Source organism: Ammodytes marinus (genome assembly GCF_949987685.1).
Source record: "Ammodytes marinus genome assembly, chromosome: 6".
Lineage (NCBI taxonomy): Eukaryota > Metazoa > Chordata > Actinopteri > Uranoscopiformes > Ammodytidae > Ammodytes > Ammodytes marinus.
The window spans coordinates 4,107,107-4,122,352 of record NC_137235.1 but is presented as its reverse complement, the minus strand read 5'-3'; the positions used below and the strand labels follow the sequence as shown (position 1 = coordinate 4,122,352).

The 15,246-nt window shown below is 42.7% G+C and overlaps 1 protein-coding gene across 1 annotated transcript; it reads left to right on the top strand.

Moving 5' to 3' along the window:
* The first annotated feature begins 1,875 nt into the window (after window positions 1-1,875).
* On the top strand, window positions 1,876-10,345 carry zbtb45 (zinc finger and BTB domain containing 45). The gene is made up of 6 exons (XM_080029157.1): window positions 1,876-1,971; window positions 3,071-4,368; window positions 4,857-4,991; window positions 7,613-7,753; window positions 8,663-8,936; window positions 9,402-10,345. The coding sequence occupies exons 2-6, from the start codon at window positions 3,343-3,345 to the stop codon at window positions 9,803-9,805; spliced, it is 1,980 nt and encodes a 659-aa protein (XP_079885283.1). The 5' UTR covers window positions 1,876-1,971; window positions 3,071-3,342; the 3' UTR covers window positions 9,806-10,345.
* Window positions 10,346-15,246: the final 4,901 nt, after the last annotated feature.

Below are 15,246 nucleotides of genomic sequence, written 5' to 3'. Positions count from 1 at the left end.
GAAGGTGGAGGAGGATAAAGATAGATAAAAATGTATTCTTAATAAATGAGATCCTATATATATCCCTATATATATTTTATTTTGAAGTGTTATTTTTTAGATAACTTAAGAACATGATCTGATTGTTGTTATCATGGGATCAAAACAGGAAACATACCAAATAATTTATATGATATATCAAGTTAAATATCTTATTTTCAAAATTCTTCTGACTATTTTTTATTATGAATCAATTTATTTTCTTTAGGAAATTATTATTAATAATAAACCTAATGTGTATTGCACCTTTCGTACAAGAAATGCAGCTCAACGTACTTTAAAATAAGAAAATGATATGCAGTGAGCGCTTCGCAGAATAGACATAAAATAAAAGTAGTAAATAATAGTAAAAAAAATGATAAAATAGAGTCAAAATATATTTGTCATTTAAAACAGCGTGTGTGTGACTCATGTGCAACATTCACATTGGACTTGGTGAGGAGCTAGGAAAGGATAAAGGTTCAAATGAAATGTTTCTTAGTGCTGGATAAAACTTTTTAACCGTCTTGCTCTAATATATTTGGCTGTGGAAGCATGGAGCTGAAAAATGCTGTCTCTCTCATTTCCTTAACGGTGTTTTGAGTGTCTAGAAATGCAGCAGTAGAAGCTCTAAGGACTTGTGGGGGAACATAATATGACAAAATTGAAAGCAAATTGTTAAAAAAATGCCAAGATACAAACCTACAGCTTATATTATGCCTTACTTCAATTAATCATATCACTGAAAGATCCTCCTTAGTTCATTCAAGTATCTAGTTATACGTCTGAGACATTCCTCGTCTGTGCTTTATACTGCATTCAGCGCATTTATTCATTCTACTTTCTTTTAAAATTTCCGACCTTGAAAGCACAAGCTGATCCTGGAATCCTGCTGTGTTGAGTTCACCAGAGCTGCCGCCAACTCAACGTCACTGACTGATGTGTATTCACCCGGAACAAAGAGACAGAGGAGAGAAGTCGCACACTGCAGAAAACGCTCTCCGAGTCCTTAAACACACAGCCATAAAAAATACATCCATGAGACCATCTGTCAGCCTGTAAATCTGTCAACAATGGTTTGTTTTATATGAATATGCCTTTATTACATTGGTGTACTTATACAGGGCAAAGTATTTCATATATTGTACTCTCCTCTATGTCAGTAATATGCCATTTTATAGATAAAGAGATTTGATATTCATATAGACATTTTAATCTAATGTTATTGATTAGATGGCCGGGTGGATGTTAATATTTGAACAACAGCATTTATTTGTCTTGGCTTAGGCTACCGTCCTTTTGTTTCAGTAGGTTTCCTAGAGTGCGTGGGTGTGTACAGACAGGTGTGTCTGCATGCATTTATAGCCTTCTTCATTCATTTCTAATTGGCTCTGCTTTGTGCATGCGTGCGCGTGTGCGTGTGTGTATCCCACTTTTTTTTGGACAGGGGGTGATCCAATAAATTAAGACAAGAACTGCATGTAGACAAACAGATGTGGATTGTGGAAAAAAACTACACACATCCCCCTTTTGTGCATGTAGCCTATGTTTGACTGTTTCTCTGTGTGTGTGTGTGTGTGTGTGTGTGTGTGTGTGTGTGTGTGTGTGTGTGTGTGTGTGTGTGTGGAGGTATTTGTCCTACTTTTTTTTTCTTTTGTAACAGGGTGTGATCCAATGTGTATTTAATTTGAATCAATAGCTGCATGCACATTAACATTAGCTGGGGGTGGCTCTGAGCAAAATAAACTCCACAGCCCTTTATTTTCTTCAGTGCCTACCCGTGTATGAATGCATATGTGTGAGAGTGTGACAGACAGACTGTGTGTTTGTCTGAGTCAGTGTGTGTTTGTCTCCAGCTCTCACCGGGTTGGGTGCGTTAAACTGAGGGGCTTCCTGCTGCATCCATCGCCCTGGAAAAATTAAAAAGCGCATAAGTGTCAGTGCACATTGCAGGTATGTAGTCTAAGATTAAATAACATACAATGACACGTATGGTCAACTACCTGCGCGTTGCGTTTTTGTACGTTGTGTACAGAAAAGGGTGGTAGCCCGTTAGCTCGCATGCTAACTTTACTAGTTGAGTGTTTGGCGTTTTTGCGCTAGCTTGCTCGGTTAGCATTTGCTGTGGTAGCGCGGTGCTGCCGAGCTGTCACATCTGCTTTTATGTGAACCCAGGCACGTTGCCAGTTTCCACTCGATAATATACAAATGTACGTGCGTGTTTGGTCGATGTCGAGGCTCAGTTTGCATGTACAAATGTGTGCATTTCGTGCAAAATCCAGCGCGGCTAATGTCAACAGCTAACGCCAGCTAGCCTGACGTTAGCTCGTGTGTTCGCTTGTTGCTGGAGCGAACGTTTTTCTAGTCAATAACTTGTTTGCTGTTAGTGTCACTTAGTTAACGAGGTGTTGCAGTCTTTCAGCTCATACTACCTCACTCTGCTCGCGTCTAAACAAGTGGAAATGATCTGTGTTGTTGCGTTACTTGCCACCCACTGTGCGAGATAGTCACATTATAAAAGTGACCAGATGAGCTATTTGGATTCGCTCGCACACGGCACGTGCTGTCATTTGTCCCAAAACAGGTGTTCCAGAGGATGCACGCGACTTATTTGATGATTAATCAGCAGCTCGTGAGTTTTCACCTGTGTCGCCTTTGGCCACAGCTGCATGACTTGGCCCCAAAAGATGAAACAAACCAGGGGAGAAAATGTTAAAACCTGAACAGCAACTAACTATTAATAGCATGTTTTGAATAATACGTGGTTTTATTCATATGTTATAATAATAAATGTAAGGAAAGGTTGAATAATGGCCACATAGATGGTCTGACCAGCTGACACAAACCCAGTGATGTGAAATTGACATTTAAGTCTATCATTCAAAGGAAAATAACACATTCTAACATTTAAGATGTGTTGCTTTTTTTTTCACTAAAAGAGTTTTTCAGAACTCTTTTGCTTATTTTATTTTTGTAAACTGACACTTAATTGATGAATAGATTAAACTCAACTGCTTTGTGTCTAATCACTCTTTATTATGATTTATTTCAGGAGGACGACCTCCTGACGTCCCCTCGCGCTCCGTGCTACAAAGGGAGGCTCCTCACCCACTCCAACCCACAGCTGGAGCAGCAGTTCCAAAGCTTCCATCGGACTCATGACTGTTTGAGTGTTGACGCAGCGGACCCACCGTGGCCCATGCACTGTACCCGTTTCCCTCCCTGTCCTCCTTATCCCTCAAGCTGACGCAGAACCCCCGACACCTCCCCCCTCTCCCCCACCCCCACTCGCACCCCATCCCCAGCGACTCCCCGCCCCCGGCCATGGCCCCCGGCACCGAGACCGTGCACTACATCCACCTGCACAACTCCAGCCAGTCGGTCCTGGAAGCCCTGCGCACGCAGCGCCGCGAGGGCCTCTTCTGCGACGTCACCGTGCGGATACACGACGCCTCGCTGCGCGCCCACGCCTGCGTCCTCGCAGCCGGAAGCCCCTTCTTCCAGGACAAGCTGCTGCTGGGTCACTCCGAGATCTCCGTGCCTCCGCTGGTGCCCGCCGAAACCGTGAAGCAGCTGGTGGACTTCATGTACAGCGGCTCCCTGGTGGTGCTGCAGTCCCAGGCCCTGTGCATCCTCACCGCCGCCAGCATCCTGCAGATCAAGACGGTGATCGACGAGTGCACCCAGATCATCTCCCAGAGGAAGGCCGCGGCCGGAGCGGCTGCAGCAGCGGCGGCGGCCGCGGCGGCGGCAGCAGCAGGAGGGGCGATGCTGGGAGGCGTCCTGCCCAAACAGGAGGAGCGCGGAGGGGGCAAAGGGTCGGAGCGGGGGGGCGGCGGGAGCTGCTCTGTCACTGGGGCGAGTGGGGGCGGAGGAGGCTACGCAAACTTCTCCAACTTCATGACCGAATGCGGGGCCAGTAACATGGGCGGGGGGCTGGTGGGGGGCAGTGTGAACGTCAGCGAGAGCAGCCCGATGGAGCAGGCCAACTCCGTGAGCCTCATGGCGCTGGGAGACATGGTCCCGGGCTCTATGTGTGGGGGTGACGGCTCCATCCTAATGAAGCAGAGCCCCAGCTGCACTCAGGACGTCCGGTACAAGCTGCGGGACCTGTTGGCGCAGACGGCCAACGGAGCCAGCACCAGCAGCTCGGGCGTGGGCAGCGTGGACAGCATCGGCAGGGACAGTCTCCGCGGCAACGCCACCGACCTGTCCCCCGACGACCTGGTTGCCATGGACCGCTACAGCGAGGAGGAGGAGATGGACGGGCGGGACGGGCGAGGGAGAGAGGGGGACAGAGACAGAGGGCCGAGCCACAGCCGCAAGCAGAGGCAGCCGCTCAGACTCCAGGTAGGATAGACAGAGAAGAGAGAGGGAGAATGTTGCCATGGTTACAGCTTTCAGGCAATGCAGAGCCTGGCTGCAACGGGCTTTTTCTGCTTTTTCTTTCTTTTTCTTGCTTGCTTGCTGCTTCCTCCTTCTGCTCCTCACACTACTGCATTGGCGTATTATATATATATTTATATACACTGTATATCGCTGAGATGTTTCTGCACTTCTTTGCACAGTTGGAAGAAGAGAAGCTCTTGCTGTCATAATATCAGCTGTAATTTGCCTTTAGTTGATGTTCTATGGACTTCTGCATATTGACTGTAGGTCACTGAACTTATTAGTTTCCTGCTTGAAAGGCCTGTAGCCGGGTCAATGCACTGCTGGTGTTCTTAAAAAGACCATCTGCTTGCTGCTGCTTTTTGTTTTAGCTCTAGCAACTGGTGCAAATGTGAATTCTTTAGTACTTAAATTTAGTACTTAATTCAACATTTGTTTTCCTTTTGCAGGTGCTTGGAGGAGAGGGAGTGGTGGTGAAGGATGAAGGGGTGCAGGACACAGACGGGACAGTCTTCTCCCTGGAGGACGGCAGGCGGGACGGAGGGCAGGGGGGCTCCCAGGAATCCATGGCCGGCTTTGGGCAGGTGAGTGTGGCTCAGAGGGGGGCGGCTGCAGCTACTGGGAGCCAATTAAAAAAGGCCAGCGGATCAAAGAAAGAGTTGTTGGCAATATGTAAAAACCATAATATTAAAGATGTAGTGCTCGCTTTAATAATTAATTTTAGAAAATGCACAAGGACATTCCAAGCCAAAGACATCCTGCATATGTGACATGTCTAGAATCGATTTTGAGGTAAAATTTTAATGGAAATATTACCATTTTGCTTCATAGGGAAACTTTTATATTATATATACACCCTAGTGTGTTACGTTTATTCGCAGCATTTCTGTCACAAGTCTAGAAGTAAGTAGAGGAGGAGAAACACACCATGGTGGAGTGTATTTCTGCCGCAGCCTGCTGTACCCTGCAGACTGCTCTAGGAACATCTGCCACACAGTCAAAAGGACTCAGCTTTCTGCCTGTCAGTTTTTACTCAAAAGTGCTGCAGAGTCAATCAGATTGGAAATGGATTAATCTACTCCATTTAGGAGGGTAGGGGGTTAGGGTTTTTCATGCAACGTAAAGCACGTGATCATCAGTTAACCAGACACTGCTTTAAAATATTCTAATCTTCTGTCTTTGAGCAGTTTGTCTTTTAGTTCAAGAGACATGGCAAGAGGGACCACAATGGAAATAAGCCTTTGTGCTTTTTTGTGGCATCCCTAACTATTTATGTATTTTAATGTATGACACAGAGTGCTGTTCATGTTTTATATCAAAATGGTCAAAATAAAATCAATCAATCAATCGCTCAGCACATATGGTATGAAAACCATGTTCTCATAGAGCATTGCAGTCTAGCATAGTTGTGGCAAAAATGCTACATTGATTTTTTTCACAATTAATTTAGCCTCTTTACAAAGACTTTTATATCTTAACTGCAAAATCTTGATCTTTCAAATTGTATTGTTGTTATGCACAACTTTCTAGAATGTCTTTTATGCACCTGCGTCACAGTCCTTTGAATATGCAAATTAGTTAGCCAATTAAACTAATTATGATAGAGATACATTATCAGCCAGTACTTGGAGATTTCTTTTGTTCTAAAACATAATCTTGGATCTCTGACTGAAAGTGTCAGTTGGGTGATATGAAGAAATATACAGTTAAACAATATATACTTGACAACCTGCTAAAATGTTGCTATACATACATTTTCTCATTAGTAATTCTATTTTCGACCCCATGGAATATCTGATGTGGCAAAGGAACAAACTGCGTGTAGGTGTGAACGAGCGCACTGCAGTTGTGATGTGATCAGATCCAGATGTGCTCTGACTCATACTGTGTCTGGATCTCAGCTAAGATTTTAAAGACATCTGTACCGTTTGAACAAGTGAAATAACAACAAGTGTTATGAAGAAAGATTATATAACTCTGCATCTTCTGATTTATCAAGCTGTCAGCCAGGAGAAATGGGTGTAACTTTAAACGTACAGCAGAAAAACTTTAAGAGTTTTCCGAGGTGTTGCTACAGTGTGTAAGGCCAGTGGTAGATTGGTTAAAACGAGTGCTTGGGGCGCTCTGGTGGCGTAGTGGATAGAGGGTGGATTGGCTGCGGCCTTCGTTGCAGTGGTCCAGGGTTCAAATCCAACCCGTGGACCTTTCCTGCAGGTCATCCCCCTCTCTCTCTCTGTCTCCCCATTTCAACTCTGTACTATTTAATAAAGTTTAAAAACGCCAAAAAATAATCTTAAAAAAAGGAGTGCTAGCAGTAGCAGGCCTCTCTACACATTTTGATTTACTTTTATTACAAACAAGTCGCAAGGTTAGTTTAGTTACTTAGTAGAAAGGCTGCCAGCAGAGTTGCCCACAGATGTCACATGAGCCTTCTGTGTAGTAGCAGATAGTGTTGGCCACCGTCCACATTTAAACCGATACTGATACCCCGGAATTAGGGTATCGGTTCCCTATTCCCATTGGTAATCAACTCTCTCTGTGATAACGAAACTAGAAATTCACAAGAAAAGTCTATTATTTTTGTAAATGGCTTCACCAATGAATATCCAGAACATAATTTAGAGGACGAAATATCAAATGACATCTAATATAAATGAGATTTTATTGCATATTGCCTTTTCTGATGTTACTGGTTAAACTCAATCAGCCTTTCTGCCTTTTACAAATCGTCCTATTTCCTCCTCGTTAGCAGAGCTCCACCCATGCCAGTTTTTCCTCTCAGATTCTCTCCCGTAGCCATGTGTACATCAAACGCACTTTTGATCTCACAGACGTTTTGACAGTAATGTGGATCGACTGGTCCAACGGCACTGCTCTATAATCAACGTCTGCAATATGCAAATTATGAAGGTTTGGAGAAAGGAAATAATGAAGGAAGGAATTTGGTCTGTACGTATACTGTATAGAAACGGAGACACAGTGGGAGGAGTACTAACAAATGTGTAGATTGGGACTTGTTTGAAGGTGAACACACAACTTGTTATGTTACGCCAAAAGAAAGACTACACTTATCTATCTACAGCAATGTATCAGGTAAGCTCTCAGCGTTATATATAGATGATATTTTTATGATATGGCAGTTTGGATCTTTAATGTTTGTGTGTGTGTGTGTGTGTGTCTGTCTGTCTGTCTGTCTGTGCTCCAGGATTTCTATGATGAGCAGGGGGTGTTTGTGGAGAGTTTCTGGCCTCAGAGTGAGCCCTCTCAGGCCATGGCCTTCAACCCTAGAGGGAGGGTCAACAAGCCCCTCACTCCACCTCCAACCACACAGTCCATCAACAACCAGGTCAGTGTCTCACATCGTACACTGCCATTAATCATTGGTAAAGTCTTTAGATTGACATGCTTTCTAATGGAGATTTCAATAAGCCAAAACATCAGCTATTTCACCTCGAGTGGGAGGTGATTGACAGAAAGCAGAACATTACAATAAGAAAAAGTGTGATAGATAGACTTATTTTATTTTTATTTTTTTCCGAACCCCCGCCTACACAGTTTGATTGACAGGTGCGTGGGCTTTGAAACTTTGAGACAGCACAGGAGAGATTGTGTTAAAGAGTTGAGTTAAATATAAACAGATCTACTGCTGATGAATAACATGTAACCTTTCACAATAATAATTAAACATTGACATGACAAATTAAATTATGGTTGATAATTTGATTAGTAGGCCACTTTCTGACATTGTGATTTTTAATTTGAATTACAAGCTCATTTTAAAAGGTGACAAGAAAAAGCTTTGCAGATTTCTGATTATTATTAGAGGTGCACCAGGAGTACATCCACAACGGGTTTCGATTTAAATGAACCAACCATTTATAACGTTGAAAGCACCCTTGGCAACAAAAAACAGGCAAGGCAAGGCAAACATATTTATAAAGCACAATTCAGACACAAGGCCACTCAAAGTGCTTTACAGGGGCATGAAATACATCAAGATTAAAATACATCAAGTATAGAAAAGCTAATACAAATATGAATGCAGGTTAAAAGGGAAACAGAAAAGTCTTCAGATTTTGATTTTAAAGAGCTGAGAGTTGCAGCAGACCTCAAGTTTTCTGGGAGTTTGTTCCAGATATTTGGTGCATAATAGAAACTGAAAGCTGCTTCCCCTTGTTTAGTCCTAACTCTGGGGACTGTAAGTAGACATATTTCATCCATTGCTTTGACTAGACATTGTATTCTTGCCCCTCAGCTTCTGTTCCAGTACCCAGTGAGCCAGTCCCAGCCGTCTCCGTTCTACGTTGGGGGGCCGATGGGTGGGATGGACGGCCTGACGGGGACAGACAGTCAGCAGGTCGCTCCCCCCCCTGCGCCCTGCACCCCCGCCCCCCCTCCCTCTAACTCCTCCTGCTCCGCGGGACCCTCCCCGTCCTCCCAGGGCTCCGAGACCTCCTTCGACTGCACGCACTGTGGCAAATCTCTACGTTCCAGGAAGAACTACAGCAAGCACATGTTCATCCACTCCGGTAAGACTAGGACATTAATGTTGATGGGCATGTTGCTAGCTTCGGTGGTAGGCTTTCCTTTGTTTACATACCCCGTTTACGGAGCTTAGGCTGTGTATTAACACCAGATCACAGTTTATATCATCAAAGATCTATTTTAACTTTTCAACATCTAATTTTTGGTCATGAAGAAAAGGGTCGTTGACAAAAAAATTTCATCATAGTTTTTGTCAATTAAATTTAAACTGGTAGAAAATGACTCTGGGCACCCCAGTGGCTCACAGAGTAGAGTGGGTATCACTAAGGCCAAATCCTTGTCCAGTCGTCCCCGGGTTCGACTTTGGCTCGTTCCCTTTTCTGCATCCTGTCAATATTCACTTTACTGTCTTATAAAGCTTGAAAAATACCGAAACACAATCTTAGAAAACATTTTTTAAAACTCCTCTGATGCACTGCCACTGCTTTGTGTGTCTGCTGCCCCTCCAGGTCAGAAACCTCACCAGTGCTCCATCTGCTGGCGCTCCTTCTCCCTGCGCGACTACCTCCTCAAACACATGGTGGTGCACACGGGCGTCAGGGCCTTTCAGTGCTCCATGTGCGGCAAGCGCTTCACCCAGAAGAGCTCGCTCAACGTGCACATGCGCACCCACCGAGCCGAGCGCACCTTCCAGTGCAACGTGTGCCACCGGGCTTTCACCCACCGCACGCTGCTGGAGCGCCATGCCCTGCAGCATGCTCACCACGCCACCCAGGACCCGGGGGGGCGCGACATGACCTCACCTCCCAAGCACAGCCCTCCCGCCCTGGGGGGGCCCTCAGGTATGGCCGGCGCCGCGGGCATGGTCGGCAGCATGGCCAATATGCCCAGCCACGGAGCATCCTCCTCCTAAATAGAGAGAGAGAGAGAGAGATGTTAGGGGAAGAGAGGGAGGTTAGAGAACCCATTCCTTCAACTGTATTTTATCCAGACAGCCTTCTTGACCTTTTATTCTGGTGGGAATAATAGCACTTATAGGTAAAAAGATTTTTAAAGCTTAACCTCACCTTCAATCAGGGTTCCTACACACGGCGTGATAAAGCAATTGAGTTTTAAAATGATGTACATCTTTAAAAGGTGTTTGGGGAACAAAAACCTTGGAAAGTTTGTAAAAAAATAAAAGATTTGTTGTTCCCTTTCCTCCAAAATGCCATCTTAAATAGTTGTAGTCTTAGTGTCATCTCCTGTGTTGTGACATGTGTTGCTGTGACGACTTAATCATGAGCTTCGCTAAACAATCACACACCTTGTTGAACAGCCATCTGAAATACTGCCAAAAAAGTTATTTTCAAGGCACAAAATGAGAGTCTTGAATTTTCAATAATAGTGAATAAATGTGTAGGAACCCTGTTTCTGAGACACCAGAGAGAGTCACCAAAGAGGTTAGGAATACAGAGCAGGTGTTAGGAGAGTGGGTGAGGGCTGAATGGGGTTTATATGGAGATGCAAGTTAGGAAATAAAAGGGTGAGGATGGGTGGGAGGGCAGGGGCAGGGGGGGAGGGTGTTGTAATGGTTTATTCACCTTCAATTCATTTAATTCCAGTTGAAGTTTGAGTTTGTTTAGTTCTGTCACAAATCTTAAAAACCAACATTGCAAAGCATCAGACCTGTATCATATTTAGAGCCATGTATGTATGTCATGTATGAGCAAAAGAAAATCAGACTTCGGTCATTTTAACCTGAAGTCTGAATGTAGCCCTTAGAGTCGAGGTGGATCCATACAAGGTCAATATAATATTTTCAGGGTGTTTTTTTTTTAAGTGGCGACAAACCTGTTAAAAACGCTGTTTTATATAGTTATCATTAAAGTATATGCCCGGGCCGGAATCCCCGAAAACTCGGAAGAAAAGGATTTACGACAGGCAGACCGTAAAAGCCTTTTGCTTTGCTTCATCATTGCCATATAACCATAGTCACATATAAACACATTACCTCATCGCGATGCATCATGCGGTCTCTCTTTCACTCGCTTCCTCAATAAATGCACGCGCCGCCGGCACACGCTAGCAAAGATCTTTAGGACGGCAGGCGCTGGTGTTGTTAAAAACACTACCGCTTCTGTCCAAAGGGGCCGCTAGAATCAACAGAAACTGAATGTTCCTCCTAGTCACTTTAAGCTCACCATAAGAGCCTGATTATTGTAAAAACAAAACAGGCTCTGTTTTTCAATACCCATACTTCCCTGCTATTTAGTATTGTAGAAAAAGAGTTGCCCTTCCACATCCGGTCAGGATTTTTAGTTTGGTAATCAGCATGCTTTTTTGGGCAATTTTGATGCACACCAGAAGTGATGTCACATCGACGGAGCCTCTGTGTGAAAACAACCGGCGATGAGACAGATAAAAGCAAGAGGCAAATTGTAGGCGCAATGTTATGATGATACAAATACCTAAAAGTATGTCCCAATTGTACGCCTACTGCATGCTAACTAGATACTTTTTTATGTAGAATAGAAAAAAGAAAGAGTATGCAATTTGGAACCCAGCCAGGAATTGCTAGCTTCTAGGGAGAGTCAATGAATGAAATATCAATGAAATTAAGTCACTGAATTAAGTGAATTGAATGTGGATGAAGCTTCTGGCGTCATTGAGGAGCGAGCGGGCTTGGTGATGAATGGTCGGGCTACAGAGAGAGAGAGAGAGTAGAGCTACAGCAGGGAGACAGGAGAAAGGAGGAGGAGGCGCGATGCACAGCAGTGTGAAAGACTTTCACCAACATCCATCAGACAGTTTGAAACATTTTTCCACAGGCGCCACTGGTCGGCCCCAGGATCATATATATACCTCGAACCAGGACGAGCCGGTGACGGAGGCTCGGAGGGACACTATTTTACTCATTTGAAATGTTTGGGAAACATTTCGGCATGTTTTACACACACAAGACACAGACACGCAGAGACACACACACACACACACACACACACACACACACACACACACACACACACACACACACACACACACACACACACACACACACACACACACACACACAGACACACACAGAGACAGACACACAGACAAACACAGAGACAGACACACAGACACAGACACAGACACAGACACACACACACACACACACACACACACACACACACACACACACACACACACACACACACACACACACACACACACACACACACACACACACACACACACACATACACAGACAAACACATGCAGAGACACACACACACACCCACACACACACCTACAATTACCTCGGTGGTCCAAAGACAGGCATTACTGCTTCACATCTTTTAAGCTACATCAAAACGAAGAAACAGTGAAAACTAAAAAACTAAGATAGAATCCGTTTTACTTTTTTGAAATCTTACTAAAGTACTTCTATGTAAAATTCCTGTACATCGCTATGACGCTCAGTTTGTTATTTGTTGCCCATGTGATTTCTTAATGCAGAAATAAGGCAGACCATTTAAAAAAAAAAAAAAAAAAAAAAAGGTTTTAAAGTTGAAAGAGCCATTCGGAGGAAGTTAAACTTGGTTGAATAACTATGACAGACAAATCAATGATTTTTATTGGGATTTTTATTGAGTGTTTGGTTGTGTTTGTCTTTTTGGGGCTCTTGTTAATAATACCTGGGAAGTGTTTGTTGCTTATGGAAAAAAACTAATAATGAAATTGAAAGCTTTTTCTCGCAGCACTATAAAAAAGTAAAAACTTTTTAAAACGTTTTAGTAAAACTAAATTAATCATGAAAATGTACAATCACCCCTTTCAAGTTTTGACAAAGTCAAACTCGTGATGATGTTAATTATCACATTAATATTTATTACAATTTGATCTCTATGCACAGTTGATTTTGCACATCATGTACTTAGACCTAGATGTTGTTGTCCCCCTAAAGTATTTGGCCTATAATTGTTTTGTCCTTTTTTTAACACCTTAAAGGTGATCTTAAAAAGACCTTATGTGTCCCTGCATTTTGCTAATTTTCCTTCATGTTTGTCCGTCAAAGCATTATATGATACTCAGTAGTTTACTTAAGCTTTGTAAGAAACCTTCTAATTGACAAGATTTTCCTAAGTGGACTTCCCTTAACGACTGGGTACATTTTTAAAGCTTGATATCTTTAAGAAAATTTGATTAAAATATAGATTTTAAATCAAGACGTATTTTGATTTTTAAAGAGTGAATCCAGCAAATACCTAGATTATGTCTGGACTTCACTATAAATATCGACATTTCATTTCCCATTTTAAATGTGGAACAAAACAAATCTGCTTATTTACAAGGAGCGGTCCAGCTAGCGTGGGTTCATTGGCCTCTGATTAATTTTGTTGTTGCCAGCGTTATAAATGGAAAAAAAGTTTACGAGAAGCTGGACTGAAACTCCCAACGTACTGTTGGTTATAAGCTATATATAAAATAAAATGAAACGCCATACCTTTGGTGCTTTTTCTTTTTTGTTCTTGAAAATATTTACCTCATTTTCCAGTTGCCAACACCATGCTGTGGGTCTGGGGTTGGGTAAATAAGCAGTGTTAAGCTGTTTTCGGAGGTGTGAGCTATATCCTCAGCAGTGGAAGTGGGTTTTTTTTGGTGCATCTTGTCTGAAGGCGGACCCTTGTACAGTACTGTAATATGTGTGCTTTGAAGCCATGTCAGCGCATTGTAACGTACTGTGTTTATGCCTTTTTTTCTTTGTTCTCCGTTTTTTTTTGTTTTTATTCGGAGGGAAGTTTAATAATTGTTTTTTCTACATTGATATTTCTTTTAACAGAGAGGTTATTAAATATGTCTGAAGAAGAAAACAGTCATTTTATAAAAAAGGGTTAAAAAAAATCACTTGTCATCGTAAAACTAAAATCTTTTATGTATAAAAAAAAAGACTAAAGGCATGATTTTAACTTTTTTCTGAGAACTTAGATGTTGTACTCAATGAATTAATTGAATTTTAAAAATAAGTGATTTCAAAGATTTCTTTCTCCAAATAAAAAAAAGTCTTCTATGGCTCTCAGGCCAGCTGCTTGTCAAGTATGTCAATTTCTTGTGTGTGTGTGTGTGTGTGTGTGTGTGTGTGTGTGTGTGTGTGTGTGTGTGTGTGTGTGTGTGTGTGTGTGTGTGTGTGTGTGTGTGTGTGTGTGTGTGTGTGTGTGTGTGTGTGTGTGTGTGTGTGTGTGTGTGTGTGTGTGTGTGTGTGTGTGTGTGTGTGTGTGTGTGTGTGTGTCTAATTATCTCAAGAAACTCAGAAACTGTGTGTGTTAGGACACTGGCATTTTTCATTCATTTCTGCCACTGCTTCATTGAAAAAGTTATGTGTAGATTAAATAATGAATATAATCCACAAACTGCAGCTTTTAGGTTCAAATCCTCCTCTGTCCTGAAACATTTAAAAATACGTTCATTCTTATAAAGCGACTTCTTTGGTTCTTAAAACTAACTGCTAAATTCTTCTTTTGTAGTTGTTTAAAAGTGGAAAAAAGCACTTGTTTCCTGAAGCTGTTGATTGAATGTCTTTAATATATATTTGTAGATTAAGTAACACATTTAATCCATAGTATGCAGGCTTTAGGTAAAAACATTAATTTTTTCCTGATGTTCACTCTTGTAAGGCAACTTTTCTGCTCCTCAAAACGGCTCAATGTGTAAGTCTTTCAAAAGTGAAGCTGTTGAATGGCTTTTGTGTTGGTGCGGCCACACTGTACTTCCTTTGTCTGTATCCAACACTCACACAAAAACACACAAAGATCCTCACATTTCTCTTATCTCCTGCCATTTCTCATAAATCCCAACAAATGTATCAGGAGTTTGCTTGGCTTTTCTTTAAAGCCCATCGATATTCCATTCTATTCTTTTTTTTCTTTTTCTTTTTTCTTTCTTCCTTGTGCCTTTGAAGGGGACTGGCTGGCTGGTTCGCGGCTGAACTCTGGCCAGAAGGCATCTGTTACTCAACAACATCTGTTCCTGTTACTCTCTTTTCCCCAGCATGCAGGGGGACACGCAGGCTCTCCCAAGGGTGGCCCTTTTGTGTGCCCCCATTGTCAATTCCATCATTGTCTGTCCCCGAAGTCTGCCTGCTCCCATAATGCCGCGGGGTTATAAAACCCTCATCCGGAGGCCAGCTCTCTACCGGGCTGATGATTTACAGTTATGTGTGTGTTCGCCTACAACACAATCAGCGCCTTTTGTGGGCCAATTAAGAAAGAAAACTGAGGGGAATTTAAAGAGGTAATTGAAAAGAAAAAAAAAGACAACTTGAATGTTAACCGGAAGTTTATTTTCAAAGATTCAAAAGAATTTGTTTGTCCACATGCTTATACAGTATGT

What these genes read in the sequence shown, in the direction of transcription:
- zbtb45 (XM_080029157.1), top strand. Translation starts at nt 3,343, where the DNA reads ATGGCCCCCGGCACCGAGACCGTGCACTACATCCACCTGCACAACTCC. An exon ending in CCATGGCCGGCTTTGGGCAG is followed by an intron (nt 4,992 to 7,612) that starts GTGAGTGTGGCT and finishes TCTGTGCTCCAG; the next exon opens with GATTTCTATGATGAGCAGGG. An exon ending in GCACATGTTCATCCACTCCG is followed by an intron (nt 8,937 to 9,401) that starts GTAAGACTAGGA and finishes CTGCCCCTCCAG; the next exon opens with GTCAGAAACCTCACCAGTGC.